The 14,905-nt window shown below is 35.1% G+C and overlaps 2 protein-coding genes and 1 pseudogene across 2 annotated transcripts; 1 reads left to right on the top strand and 2 right to left on the bottom strand.

Moving 5' to 3' along the window:
- Positions 1 to 814: 814 nt before the first annotated feature.
- Positions 815 to 2,807, bottom strand: LOC143575945 (very-long-chain aldehyde decarbonylase GL1-9-like). Its single transcript, XM_077060175.1, has 2 exons — positions 2,558 to 2,807; positions 815 to 1,636 (listed from the first exon to the last, which is right to left on the bottom strand). Exons 1-2 carry the CDS (start codon positions 2,786 to 2,788, stop codon positions 1,094 to 1,096), a joined length of 774 nt encoding a protein of 257 aa, XP_076916290.1. The 5' UTR covers positions 2,789 to 2,807; the 3' UTR covers positions 815 to 1,093.
- A 1,953-nt stretch (positions 2,808 to 4,760) lies between these two features.
- Positions 4,761 to 6,734, bottom strand: LOC143575943 (uncharacterized). The gene is made up of 4 exons (XM_077060174.1): positions 6,451 to 6,734; positions 5,616 to 6,153; positions 5,315 to 5,546; positions 4,761 to 5,221 (listed from the first exon to the last, which is right to left on the bottom strand). The coding sequence occupies exons 1-4, from the start codon at positions 6,732 to 6,734 to the stop codon at positions 4,761 to 4,763; spliced, it is 1,515 nt and encodes a 504-aa protein (XP_076916289.1).
- A 3,625-nt stretch (positions 6,735 to 10,359) lies between these two features.
- On the top strand, positions 10,360 to 12,048 carry LOC143575944 (putative pentatricopeptide repeat-containing protein At5g52630 pseudogene; annotated as a pseudogene).
- The last annotated feature ends 2,857 nt before the right edge of the window (positions 12,049 to 14,905 follow it).

Genomic DNA, 14,905 nt, shown 5'->3' with positions numbered 1-14,905 from the left:
TTCCTATGGGTAAAGAACAGAGCAAAAAAATGCGGGCTCTCATGGAAGGATTGGCGTAGTTTTCGGGTTTAATGGTTGTATTTGGGGTGGGGTCGGTGCGGGTGTTTTGTTTTGGTGTTGTTTTCGGGTGGCTTTTTCTTTTTCTTCGATTTGTGGTTTGTAATGCGGTTGTTTCTAGCGTCTTGCTAGTTCAATAAAATTTTGTTGGTCGTTCAAAAAAAAAATACGTGTACAAGTTATTCAGTTTCCTACTTAGAGACTAAAAATGGTAATCAAAAGGGGCACACATAATAATAATAATAATAATAATAATAATAATAATAATAACAATAATAATAATAATACAACATTGGTAATCTCTAAATAAAATGGTAGAAAAGTGCAGAAGTACAATCAAATATCATAGAGACGTAAAAACAAAATGAAGGTAAAGTTTGTCCAAGAGACAAAGTTATAACTAGAAGTAACCTCTTTTCTTATTGGTCGTCACCTTAATTGTACGTCTTCAATAATAATAATAATAATAATAATAATAAATTGTTCAATAGGCTTGAAAGAGTAAACACAACCCTCGTTTAAATCAATTTACAAACAGCAAATTTATATTTTGTCCGTCTTTGTTTTTCTTAATAGTAAGTAATAAAATGATCCAATTGCATACAATAAAGAGATGTGTAGGTAGACAAAAGCTACGCCGCAACCCCCTTTTGAGATTTAACAGTACACATTTGCTGACCTGGTATATTCGCATCATCAACAAATATAATTTTTGTTTCAAACAGAGATCTCATGTCAAACGAATTACACATGAGTTCTAGATTGCTCAACACTCGAATAACTAACAAGTTACAAACCATCAGTGCATCGTTAAATCATAAACTAATCAAACAACAAAAACACAAAAAAAGAAAAGAATAATCAAAATACTAAACACAATCAAAGAGTTTACTAGCATATTCATTTGATTGTGCTTCATGATTCCACAACTCATGATTCCTTAAAAATAAATATAAATTAAAGAACAATGACAAGTCGCCTGGTCAACCGACGTTTTGACTGGAGATAATACAATGGAGTAATGAACAGAGTTGGCTTAGTCTTTAGATAGTCTTGCCTCGAAACCACCCTCGGGTCGTTTTATGAGATCATATGGCATGTGTGTCCCAAGAATCTTGTCCCAAATTGGGAAAAAAGGTTGCGAAAAGTTGTACTTTAATCCATGAAGCTGATGATGAATGTCATGATAAGCGGTGTTGTTTTGGAAAAATATATGGAAAAGATTACCCGGTAACCAAAGTCCACAATGATCATCAACGGTTTTAACCACTGCAAAACAGAAGAATATAACTGCGGTTCTTGCCGTCATTCCTGAAATGAGAAACGAGATGGCCCCACCAACTGTGTCTAACAGGAGACCCTCGAGCGGGTGATTATAAAGTGCCCCTATTGCATATGGTACAACCAGTTTGTGATGTTGGGAGTGAATGTGGCGATAAAGGAATTTGTTAATGTGCATGTAACGATGCATGAAATATTGCCAAGTGTCCATCACGAACATGGCGATGATGATCTGGAAAATCTGAACGGGGATCGACGGTTGAACTTCAGTCCCGACCAAATCGGTTTGCGATGTCACCTGCATATGACATGAACAAAGATGTCAAATATCTAATATTTACCCTTCTGAAACGCTAAAAAGATATTAAATTTGATATTTTAGAGTTTTCAATGAGTAAATATGATTTTACAAATTGCAGATAAGATTTTGAGCTATTTGAAGGATGTATATATAAAGTCCTAACTTTTTATAGGTATGAAGAGAATAGATGATAAACGAATAAAAACATTTCAAGGTACCAAAAGAAATCGAATTCAAGATAATGCATATGAAGACACATTCAAAGAAACCGTCACTTAGTTGCATGTATCGACTGATATTTTATAAGCCTCGATTACATTAAAATTTCAGTATCTGGTATCCTGCACATTTATTTATATTAGCCCAAAAAGAAAGTTTGATTAATGATATACTCATATACATATTTGTTTTAGATAATTAAAAATGTGTTCTTGTTCTCACTTTGGTTGAGTTGACATTTAATCTAGACAAGAGAGAACGTAATACAAACTTTGTGAAAGTTTCATCTCGGTTTTGCCTTTTGTATAATAGAAATAGATGTTCCAAGAATGTAGAATCCCTACCAATAACTGTCTTCTAATGCAGCATTTAAAGTTAACAATAATTTGAAGAAATTGCAGATTTGCAGCAGTACTAAGCAAGAATACACTCACGTGGCACACGGTTATTATCACGAAAAGCATACCATCATAATACTAACAACAATCAAGATCAAGTTTTATCAGATCACAAAACAGCCCAGAACACGAGAACTATAGAACCACGAGTGACACGCATAATACGGTCTGTCTATGCAAACAACATACATCTAATCATGAAACCAACTACCCTAAAATCTCAACCATCTGCTAAATAACCAAAAGGGTATGAAACTATAAATAATATGAAGCAAAAGGTAAAAGCTTTATGTAAAATTACCAAGAACAGTATGTGGGCAACGACTGCTTGCACCAGCTGTTGCAGCAAAACACCTTTGACAACCGAAGTCAATGGCACAGAGTTCTTGGCATCTTCTTCCTTGCGGGTGTGCAGGCGGTAGTTATCGAGTGGTGGAAGCAGCTGGAAGAAGCCAGCGTAGAGCCAGTAGACGACAATTGGAGCAAATGTGCCCATCACTTCATCGCTCACGTAGCCTTCCCAAAACACCATTACCCTAAATAAGGTTGGATTTAATTTAATTTGTTGCTAAACCCTAGGAACCCCTAAATCAAAACCCACAAGTTGTATACAGACTGAAGAGTTTTAAGTCAAAAGTAGGGTACTGGATCGATGAAATTTGAGTGATTTTGAATCAGATCTGTAAGTAGAAGTGGTGGCTTAGACAGCTGTGGAAGTTGTAATCTTGTTTGTATATTCGCTGGCTGGACTGCTCTCACTCAAATAAACCATTGTTTTGCTTCCCCCTTTCTCCGTTTCTAAAAAGACAACAAAATATTACTTGGAAGATAATAATAATAATAATAATAATAATAATAATAATAATATAAATAGAAGTTGTTTGTATGGTGTAGTGGTAGGTAGTATTAGTTTTTAATCTTTTTACTGAAGACTCAAGTTCAATCACCATTTAACAACACTTTGGAGGAATAAATGGGTGGCTCAATGAAGGAAGACTAAGATCTTTGTGATCTCCAGTTCTATCCTGAGCGCGTCCGGTTTTACCATCAGTGAGCCTTCGAGCGAGTGAGTTTTCCCCATAATTGGAGATGCGCTTAAGGGCCTCGTATGGCCAAGTTGGACCAGCTGGCGGTGGCCTTTTGCCGTTAAGTCACCTTGTATGGAGTACCTAAATATTCTGTGCTTGTTGGGCATTCAAAAATAAATAAATAAATAAATAAATAAAAATAGATGGTTAATTGAATTGATGTTTCCTATGATATATCTTTAACTACTTTATGAAATGGATTAAATAGGTTTCGGTTAAATAATATATTTGTTTGGAGGATTGAGATAGACAAAATTTTAACTAAAATGGAATCACATAAAAGAAATATTCGGGTTAGTTTGCTATGTGATCAAGACATAGAGTCGCCCAGTCATATTTTCATAGGTTGTAAGGTGGCCTTTATTGTTTGGGATGCTTTAAGCGCTTCGTGTAAGGTCCCTTCGTTGTTTGCTTTCTCGATTTGACACTTTATATTGTTAGATTCAATGTGGGAATTAGGGATGCGAGAGAACGATGTGTTCCATGGTTTGGTGATTATCGCTTGTTGGAGGATTGGATGGAAATGAGAAGATTTTCGAAGGTAAAGAGGCGAAGACTGAAGATATAATTAATGATATTAAGTCTTAAAGTTTTACCTAGTTTAAATATAGGTCAAATTATAAGTCGATTGTCTAGTCCAATTGGTGTAAAGTTGTTTTAATGTAGTTTTTTGGTGGTTTCCCTCTCCGAGTTGTGGAGGGGTTGGTGGCTCCGACCTTTTTAATAGATTTTTATAGTTTGAGAAACAATGATAGGAGTTAGTTTTTTTTATAGATTTTTCAAAATAGACTGCTACACCTTAGTTTAGAAAAATAAAAAAAGTACAAATATTGTTGCTTGTTTGTTCTTTATTTTCTAAAATTGCCAAAGTATGATTTTCAATAGTTTGTAACGGGTAACGCTAGGAATTAGTTTTTTTTATAGATTAAGAAAAAAGATTGTTATACCTTAGTTTAGAAAAATAAAAATATTGTGGGACATATGTAACTATATTATTAAAAGAAAAGAATACCTATTGTTTATATAACATTCAGCTAGACACTCTACATAAGATAGCAATTATAATACAAATCAGGTCAATTTTGAAGATAAAGGATAAATGGTGTAGGGTATGTTTGGCACAACTAGCTGGTGGCTGGTAGCTGGAAGCTGTAAGCTGGTCGCTGGAAGCTGTTAGCCTGTAGCTGTAGCTTTTAGATATATTTAGGTGTTTGGTAGAGGTGCTGAAGCTTTTAATAAAATGTATAAAATGACCAAAATAGACATAACTAAATAACTAAAAAACATAATACTAAACGTAATCACACACACAAATACATACTTACATATATATATGTGTGTGTGTGTGTGTTTCTCAATTAAATAAAACATAGTCAATACCAAAAGTCGAGAATAAAATATAATGTTGTTATATCGTTATTGTCGTGCATTACATATCAAAGTAGCAATATTGTTGCGAACAAATTTCATCTCATTCGTTGCTCCTTCAAATAGACCATTGGTGCTTGTGTCATGGTTACTAACATCATGAAATTCATCTCGTGGTATGTAGTTTGGATGTTGCTCCATTGTAGTAAACATGATATCTTCTTGAGAATTACGTATATAGTTATGCAATGCAAATGCAGCCATGATAACATCAATTTGTGTTTGAACACTATACTTGGGCATTGTACCAAGTATCTTAAATCGTTTCTTCAAAATTCCAAATGACCTCTCAATATAACTTCGTAAAGATGAATGTGAACTGTTGAAAGCTTCTTGCATATTATTCGGGGGCTCTCTTTGAAATTGAGATTGATGGTATCTTGTCTTGGAATATGGAACAAGGTATCCTTTTCTGCATGGATATCCTTTATCAACCAAATAATATCTGCCTGATAAAGGAGTTGAAAAACAAAAGACGTTGGGAATTATTAAAAATAACATAAACAACTCCATATATATGTTTAAACAATTTTAAATATTACCTTCACGTGGGTGTGGGAAGTTGAATTTACTATCCTGGGTTGCGTTAATGAAAACACGTGTGTCATGTGCTGAACCCTCCCATCCGATCGATACGAATGTGAAACACATATCGAAATCACATGTTGCCATTACGTTGAAAGTTGGTACCCCTTTTCTACCAATATAAGGTAGTTGTTGACTCTCTGGGATGCAGGCCCCTATGTGTGTACCGTCAATACATCCGATACAATCCTAAATATAATTTGAAATTAGTTAAGTAACAAAATAAACAAGCATGAATGACATTAATTAATTCAATACCTTGAAATACGGCATGTATCTTTTGTCGTTCAAGATCTGAGGTGGTACAAATTCAAAAATTGGATCTTTTGGTCTTATAATGTCGCGTGCTAGACCTTGAAAACCTTTATCTCTACCGGATATTGCCTCTAGAACTTCATGAAATGCTCTACTAATAGTCTCCCCAGAACGTTGAAAACGCTCCCCAACATCCCTGTTAGATAATCCCAATGCCAATGTATACAGAAATATCCCCACCTTCTCACAAGTTGACATTCTATCACTCGACTGCAATCCATAGTTTGATTCAAGCTCTCTACATAATTTCATAAACACGTTTGGATGCATTCTGAATGCATTTACACATCGTATAGGATTTCCATTCAAAACTTCCATTATCCAAGTCTGCCCCGTTTGTGATGATGTCATGCATGGTTCTTTGTATATATGCTTATAATAGTATACAGCAACTAGATCACTTGTATAAGTTGAATCCAACAAAAATTTATAACAATGCAGTTTGTGCTTCTTCTTACTTGTTTCATTATTCATAATAACCCTGGTAATAAATTCAATATCAGCTTAACATATAAACACATAACTAGCTAAAACATAAACACATAAATAGCTTAATATATAAAGATCTAAATAACATTCTCAAATAAATAAAAATTAAAATAAAAAGATATCAAATAACTTCCTATATTCAAATGCCACTAAAACATCAAGTTAAAAAACAATTAATCAATCCAAAAGAAATAAAGTTCAAACAAATAGAGACAATAATGTCTTTGTAACATATCCTTAAAGAAAACTTTAGTCGGTGAGCCTTTGCTTTCGTTGCAGCCACGCTAACCTACTATGATCATGTCGCACATTTATAAACATTTCTCTTTTCACGGGATCTTCAAATAAATCCATTGCAAAGAACCACAACTCCTCGTCTTCTCTCACTAATCCTGCTTCTACCATCTTGTAAAGCACACCTATAGCAGCTTCAATACTAAACTTACTACTTTCACTGAGTTTGGAAGAATCTAATTCTAATATTTCTAGAGCACGTTGCTGATTCTTATTACTTTGAGTTAAATGGTCTTTAAGTATTGAAGCCCCCAATGAGTCTCTCCCTTTACGTTTCATCGTAACTGGTTTAGGCTTAGTGTTTACTTTAGTAGGCTTCTCAATTTTTTTTGCAACCTCACTGGCAGTTGATGTTGATGCATCAGGCTAACTTACTTCATTCAAAAAGTCACTAAAGAAATTATTTTCTAGAGTTTCCAAGTTTTCTAGATTAGAAGGTGTATCATTGTGTACTTGAAAAGCATCTCCATTATCACCTTCTTCAACATTGTCATCCTCAAGGTCTCAACATGCATCTCACTGAATGTCGTTGGATCCATAGATGGCGCCACACAATGTTCCCCACTAGCAACCGCATCTCCAAATAATTGATCCCACTCTTCTTGTAGTTGTATAGATGGTTGATTATTTTGAATTGCTAGAACTTTCGAGTTTTCCTACATAATTAAATGGTAAATCGTTAGTTATCATTGTGACCGGTATTTAAATTTTAAATGAGTTTTGTCACCTGAATTTTTCTTTTCCACCATTCATCAGAACAACTAAGTTGCTTGGTACTTTCATTCCAGCCTACACCAGTCTCTCCGTTCTTAAGTGACTTCCAAAGGTTGTATTCTTTTCTCATATGGTCATATTTGTTCTTCATAGCTTTTTCACTGACGAGAAGCCCATTTGAATGAGGAAGTTCGACCGTGCTTAGTTATATATTTGTTTAAGAACCGATTCTAATATCATTTCTTTTGTCCAATTTTCTCTTTTCCCTTTCTCTTTTTTAGAATCCATCTAGTAACGTGCATACATATATACACAATTTAAAAATAAAAACAAATAATTAAAATTAGCTACACACATATGTTGCAAATATTAAGCATGTTTAAACACAATATGTCCACAATTTAACTCAACTAATTTGTACTAACAAACGGGCCCGTTTGACTTTCCCATGTTGATATGAGCACAAAAATTCCTACCAGCCCGTTTGACCAATACGTCCACAATTTAACTCAACTAATTTGTGCTAACAAACGGGCCCGTTTGAATTTCCCGTGCTGATATGAGCACTAAAATTCCTACCAGCCCGTTTGACCAATACTTCCACAATTTAACTCAACTAATTTGTACTAACAAACAGGCCCGTTTGACCAATATGCCCACTATTTAACTCAAATAATAAACTGGAGAAGGAAACATCATCAAAAACTAAAATCACTAAACAAGTTTTCATTAGGCAAGATGTTATAGGATGAGATACTTAACCAATCAAGCACTATATGTTAATATGCATGTCTTACATGTTCAACAAGTTTGATAAAAACATAAGATGATGATTAAATATTGAGCTTTCGGGCCTACTGTTGACAAACTAAAACTTTAAAATGGTTTGATTTATTAATAATAGTTATTGTAACAAATGATAATAATCACTATGGTAATATCAAAATACCCCAACTAATAATCACTACAGTAACTCATAACGTACTTTGTATCGGCCTTCTGTTTTTGTTTTTTTTGGTTTTTTGCTATGTTTGGTTTTGTGGTTAGATATGGGTTTGGATTTTGGTGGCTATTTGTAGTTCTGTATTGTGTACGTTATGAAGATAGGCTGTAGATAAGCTGCCTAGGCACAAATGCAAAGGTTGATCATTCTTTTTTTTTTTAAAAAAAAGCAGTACGCGCTCAACAAATACTTAACTATGTAACAACGATGAAGCTTATAATGCCAATCATCTAAGTCTTTACTTTCTCAAGTGTGTTAATAAGTATTAAACGAGCCAATCTCGAGCTTTGAAAACATAGCTCGAAACGAGCCGAGCTCGAGATCCGTGTAAGTTAAACGAGCTGAGCTCAAGCCTAGTTGAGATCGGGCTCGTTTCGTAGTTTTTCAAGCTCGAGCTCGGCTCGGGCTTGAAAAGGTTAAAATTTATTAATTAAGTTTTATATATTTATAATTTTATATGTATATATTTTTTCATTATAACTTTATATATAAAATAATATATGTTATTTAGTTATTTTTTTTCATAAATATATATATATATATATATATATATATATCAATTAATAATTATTAAATATATATGTATATATTAATATATATAATTATAAAAAATATATAAATGACATGCTTGTTTAGGCTCGCGAGCCGGCTCGAGCTCGATAAGTGAAGCTCGGGCTCGGGCTCGTTTATTAAACGAGCTTGGACCACTTGATTAACGATTTGGTTTGTATAAGTGGTATTAGAGCCACTGTGATCCCCCCGAACCCATGGCTACTTAAAGTATTAAACACTATCCAAACTTGAGTTCCGCCAATGGAGGGAATCCTTTGCGAGACGCGAGTCCCAGTTTAAAACCGTCTTCGCCAAGCTTCGACAGACCCGGACAGCATTTGAAGCCGCCACACCCATACACCGCCACCTGCAGTTTCCGCTCCCATGCCAACACCGGTTTCTGCTTCCGCACCAGCATGCAGCATCACCTCCGTTCCCTACCCCTAAAGTTGCCCAGACTCCAAAATTGTTGTCTATTCTTAACCCTCACACCTTGCATCACACCTATGGTGTTGCAAACTTAATTGAAGATAAGTTCTCACCCCAAGCTAAGCCTACTTTACGTTCATTGGGGACCAGTAGCAAAGCACAATTTCAAAACCATATATACTTTTAGCCTTAAATTCCATTTATTGCCAACAAAAATCAAAGCATTAGCAACCCGTTTGCACCAACACCGGCACCGGCACGGTCACAAAAACCACCCCCTCTATTAATGAATTTAGAATAATAGCCATTGTGTCTCAATTAGGCAATTAATCTAAAATATACAGAGACATAATTACATCGATCGCACACGGTTACGTATCATATATAATCGTAAATCAAATCATAATAGCTTAATTATGCATAATCAATGAAATCAGAAACAAGTAATAATCAAAGATTAGATTTCATACCTTTACTTTCACAACTTTTAGATCACGAATTCACGAAACCTTAGCTTGCAGAAACGTAGAGTTAGAAGGCTGTTAATTTGGATTGAGAATTGGAAGGTGGGATAGAATATATATTGGAAGGTTATTTAGGTAATTATAAACCCTAGAAGCTCGTAGACTATTGTAAACGCTACTGAAAACGTAGAAGCTTGTAGAAACGTAGGTAATTATTCTTATCTCTAAAAGCTTGATGAGAGCTTTTTCTAAAAGCTTGTAGCTTAAAGCTCCTAAAAACCCTTTGCCAAACACACTCGTAGTGTTTGAAAACGTAAAATACAAATAAGGTCAATTTCGAAGATAAATGAAAATCACTGAAATATGCTACAAACATAAAGGACAATCTTTGTAATTTTATCAAAAAATTAAAATAAAGTAGCAGGGAAACGGACAAAAATCACCGGCGCAACCCCATTTAAATAGCAAATACGATTATACTAACAACGAAGATTTGGGTTTTAGAGACTGAAAAATTACTTTTCACGATCCGTTAAACCCTGGTAAAAAAAGCTATAACCTTCGGGGTTAGAAAACCGAATGTATTTTTTAAACTTTTGTGGCATGAGTCGCATAAACTTCCAAATCTTTCATTCCTCCTTCACCCGGAAACAATGGAACCGGATCCTCGCCGGATCCACGCACACCTCATCAAAACCACCACCGTCACCACCACCTCCGACCACGCTTCCACCTGAACAATCTAATCAACCTCTACTTCAAATCCCACCAATCTTCCACCGCCACTCAACTCTTCCACCAAATCCCATCACCCAACGTCGTCTCATGGACATCCCTCATCTCCGGCCACTCCAACACTTCGGCAGCCTTTACCCATTTCATCTCCATGCTCCGTCACCCAGTTCTCCCTAACCAGCGCACCTTAGCCATTCTTCTCAAAACATGCGCCTCAATCGCCTCTCTATCATTTGGCCTCCAGCTTCACACTCTCTCAATTAAACTCTCACTCGAGTCTAAACCCTATACCGCATCTGCCCTTATTCATTTTTATTCCAAATCCCGACGACCCGATAATGCCCGCAAGGTGTTCGATGAAATGCCCGAACGAGACCCGGTTTGTTACTCGTCGGTGATCGTCGGCCTTGCTCAAAACGACAGGTCTGTCGATTCTTTGTCGTACTTTTATGATATGAGAGCTTGCGGTTTTGGTTCTTCGGTTTATAGTGTGTCGGCTGCGCTTCGTGCGTGTGCGGAGTTGGCTGCTTTGGAACAGTGTAGGATGATTCATGCCCTTTCGGTTAGTAACGGGCTTGATTTGAATGTGATTGTGGGGACCGCGTTGGTAGATGGGTATGGGAAATGTGGGATGGTTAATGAGGCCCGTTTAGTGTTTGATGAGCTTGCGTCAGTTAGGATTGTTATAGGGTTTAATGCAATGATGTCTAGCTATGCGCAACAAGGGGACCAAGATTCAGTTTTGGAACTGTTTTCGTTAATGGAGTTTCAAGGTCTTGCACCCGATGAATATAGCTTTTTATCGGTCCTGACAGCTTTTTGCAACAAGGGTATGGTTAATGAAACCGAATATTGGTTTAAGAAAATGACAGTGGAGTACAAGTTAGAGCCGTGGATTGAGCATTACACGTGTTTGGTGGGTGCAATGGGTTGATCTGGGAGGTTAGAAGAGGCTAAAAATATTGCTTTAACAATGCAAAATCATAAACCTGATGCTGCGATGTGGAGATCTTTGTTATCAGTCAGTGCGCATCATGGTGATGTTGAAATGGTCAAAGAAACGAGTCAACGGTTGCAAGAACTCGACCCGCAAGATGATTCGGCTTATGTGATTGCTGCAAATGCGTTTTCTGGTGCTGGAAGGTTGAATGAAGTGCAAGAGGTTAGAAAATTGATGAGAGAGAGGAGGGTAAAAAAGGAAGGTGGGTTGAGTTGGATTGAAGTTTGTGGTCAAGTTCATGTCTTTTTAGCAGGAGACCGAAGACACGAACTAACCGAACAAATTTATATGAAGTTAAACGAGTTAATGGAGAAAATAGTCAAATTAGGGTATGTGCCTGTATATGACCAAATGTTGCTTGAAGTAGGGAAAGATGATAAGATAGAAGCCCTTTGGTATCACAGTGAGAAACTGGCACTAGCGTTTGGGTTGGTTGCTGACGTGGCGCCACGAGGGAAGGCGTTGCGGATTGTGAAGAATTTGAGGATTTGCAGGGATTGTCATGAGGCGTTTAAGTATATAAGTAGAGTGGTGGAGAGGGAGATTATAGTGAGGGATGTTAATAGGTACCATAGGTTTTCGGATGGTGGTTGTAATTGTGGTGATTATTGGTGATTTATGCGCGAAAGGAAGTGTTTAAGTTGGTGTTGTACACACGTGCGTGTGTTTCATCTTCAGGAGATTATTGGCCTTTGTCTTGCGTGATACAGAAGATTTCGTGTTTGAAGGTATGTTTTGATTCTTGTATATAGTTTATTTTTTACTGATAAACCAACTTTTCGTTCAAATGCTGATTTCAAACTTTTATACAATTTTGACTTATCACATTTTTTATTTTTTTGAATGTTGATTTCTTATAAACTTGAATTAAAGTCCTTATTGAAGTCCAAAAGTGAATTACCTATCCACACAAAATTTAATTTCACGAAAAAAACCAACATTTAACTGGAAAAAAGAGCAATTGGTAAAAAGCATCAGGTAATGGGTCAAGACAGTTTAGTCAAAACAACAATGAGATGTATAGAGAATTCTACATTAAGAAAGTAAACAACAGTATAGAAACTATAAAAGGCAATATACAAGACATAATCGATATCTATATATATTTATATTTTAGATCATTCAATTTCACAGAATAACGCATTGCATAGCAACCGAGTCAAAAACAGTTCAAAGTTATCAAAAACTGCAGTTTGAATTTGGATGTCGAGCCTAGAACTTTCACAGGAATATCATGCTAGGCTAGCATAACACGAAACAATACTTTTAACAATTTTGTCAATATAATAGTTAAATCCTTAAGAATTTGAAGCTTAAAGTGACCCGATGGAAATCTAAAGTCAAACCAACAAAAATCTCAAACATTATGGTTAGAGTTAATACGTGGAAATATGTATTTGTTAAAAGTCTATCCATAGTCATACACATTAACTCAGAACTTAAAAAATATATGATGTAGAAGTATGCATTTGTTAAAGTTGTACCTAAATATCATATATAAAAATTCATATGTATCTAAAAGCATAATGACAATTTTCATTTATCATGAAGCAAGCATGCATATGAAATGTTATTTGGGCAGATTGCAAATTGAAACGGGTCCAAAGTGGATCAAGGATTGGGATGGTAGGATGATCCAAGAAATGTTTTTTTTAGATAACAGTAATGTGTCTTATAATCAAAGTACGATTTAAGCAACATGATCATCATTAAGTGCACATGCACCAATCAGCCGGTGTCCCGATGATTGAGTGCTATGTGCCTTATGTCCAAGGCTTGATGCAAAACTACTATCGAGCCGGGGGTCTCACCGGAAGCAGTCTCTATATCCCTATGGGATAGAGGTAAGGCTGTCTACATCTTACCCTCCTCAGACCCTACCATAGCATTGCTATTGGTGGGATATACTGAGTACGATGATGATGATGATGATATATGATGATCATCATTAAGAGAAATTGAAGTATGATTTACAATGAAATGCACCATACACATGCAATAATAATATGAAGAAAATGTACCTTAAATCAAATTAGATATCATAAAAGGTTGCCATCATATACAGATTCCCTGATTCCCTTTTTGCGTAGATTAGAAGGAATAAACCAAAATTTCGACGAGGAGTGGAGGGGCAGACCTACACATTGATTGTAGGGGTCAGGCGACCTCTTTAAAACTTTTTTAAGGTAAATATTGGTTAAAGTCTCGTCTGACCTCTACGAAATTTTGACACTGACCTTCTTACGACTCCTGTGAAATTTTTTCTATGCGGGCCACACCAAATTAATAAAAAATTAATTGGATATATGTGAAGTCATAAAATTTAGTAAACTTTAAATACATATTTAGATTTTAAATAATATGAGTATTTAATTATATTTAAGTGATGATAGGCGCGTTTATATTCGAAGAGGGTTTTTATGATTGAAATATAATGATAGTCAAAAACGTGAGTTTTGGTGGTGGTGTTAAGGCATCTTGCTCGATGTTACATGTTCATGGCGACCCAGATGCATAATCATTGAGACCCAAAGGATTAAAATTAATATGCATAATGGTCGAGACAATAGATCAAAATAAAGTTAACGTAAACTAACTCAAACGTATCCGTATTTGATTTCGATTGCAGCTGAAAGTGCTAATCATACTCCAACGAATTTCATACAATTAACAACATACACGTAATCAAAGATTGAATATCCAACCTGGATTTATTTAGTGATTTATAAACTAAGTCACATTTAATAGACGGTCATTAATTGAATTTTCATTTGAAAAGTTGTCAAAGTTGGTAAACCCTAACAAAAGTCAACGTGTGAAGAAACATTTAACTGATTTAAGCATGAGAACTGAGAATATATAGTAAAAAAAATTGAAATACTTAGTGTAATATATTTATAGAATAACACCCTAATTAATAATATATATTATGTTATTCTATTAAATTGTTCTTTAGACATAAAATGTAACAATTGATATTAGACAACAATATATATATCATGATGACCTGTTAATTTATTAAATTGTTGTCTTCTTATAAAAAGTAACTTATTAAATCAGAAATCAGAATATAAAATGTTTTCATCATTTTTATCAACGAATGTAAACATAATTAATGTATGCAGTATGCCGGTATCGAATAGTAAAATTAATAAAATTGCATATATAGAAAAAAATTGTTGATATCGATCAACTAGAATTAATTAAGGGAAAATTCCCTAAATAACCCTAAAATAGAGAGGAAGGAAAAAAAAGATCTTATTTAACTCAAGATTCCCAAAACAATCCAAAAAATATGTACTGAGGCGACATCTTGGAGAAATAAACGACGGTATTTGTTAACCAAACAAAAGCTGACACGTGTAAAGTTTCTGACACACCAGATGAGATTTTTAAAAATCTCGTCTGTTCCGACCATTTTTTTATCTTAATTAACTTTAAAAAACCGTCTCTCCAGACGGTTTTTTTATGTTTCTCGTCTGTTCCGTACATATTAATTTTTTCTTGAGATTTGAGCTTTTTTAATTTCGGCTTGGTAGACGCATTTGGATTG

Source organism: Bidens hawaiensis, unplaced genomic scaffold (genome assembly GCF_021521415.1).
Source record: "Bidens hawaiensis isolate Kalapana, Puna unplaced genomic scaffold, B.hawaiensis_p1.1 tig00027810_1, whole genome shotgun sequence".
Lineage (NCBI taxonomy): Eukaryota > Viridiplantae > Streptophyta > Magnoliopsida > Asterales > Asteraceae > Bidens > Bidens hawaiensis.
This window is presented reverse-complemented; position numbering and strand designations above follow the sequence as displayed.

Coding starts and splice junctions, on each gene's coding strand:
- LOC143575943 (XM_077060174.1), bottom strand. CDS start 6,734: ATGAAACGTAAAGGGAGAGACTCATTGGGGGCTTCAATACTTAAAGAC. Junction 6,154..6,450: donor GTGCGACATGATCATAGTAG/GTTAGCGTGGCT, acceptor ATTTATTACCAG/GGTTATTATGAATAATGAAA. Junction 5,547..5,615: donor GATACATGCCGTATTTCAAG/GTATTGAATTAA, acceptor AATTATATTTAG/GATTGTATCGGATGTATTGA.
- LOC143575945 (XM_077060175.1), bottom strand. CDS start 2,788: ATGGTGTTTTGGGAAGGCTACGTGAGCGATGAAGTGATGGGCACATTT. Junction 1,637..2,557: donor TTGCCCACATACTGTTCTTG/GTAATTTTACAT, acceptor TGTCATATGCAG/GTGACATCGCAAACCGATTT.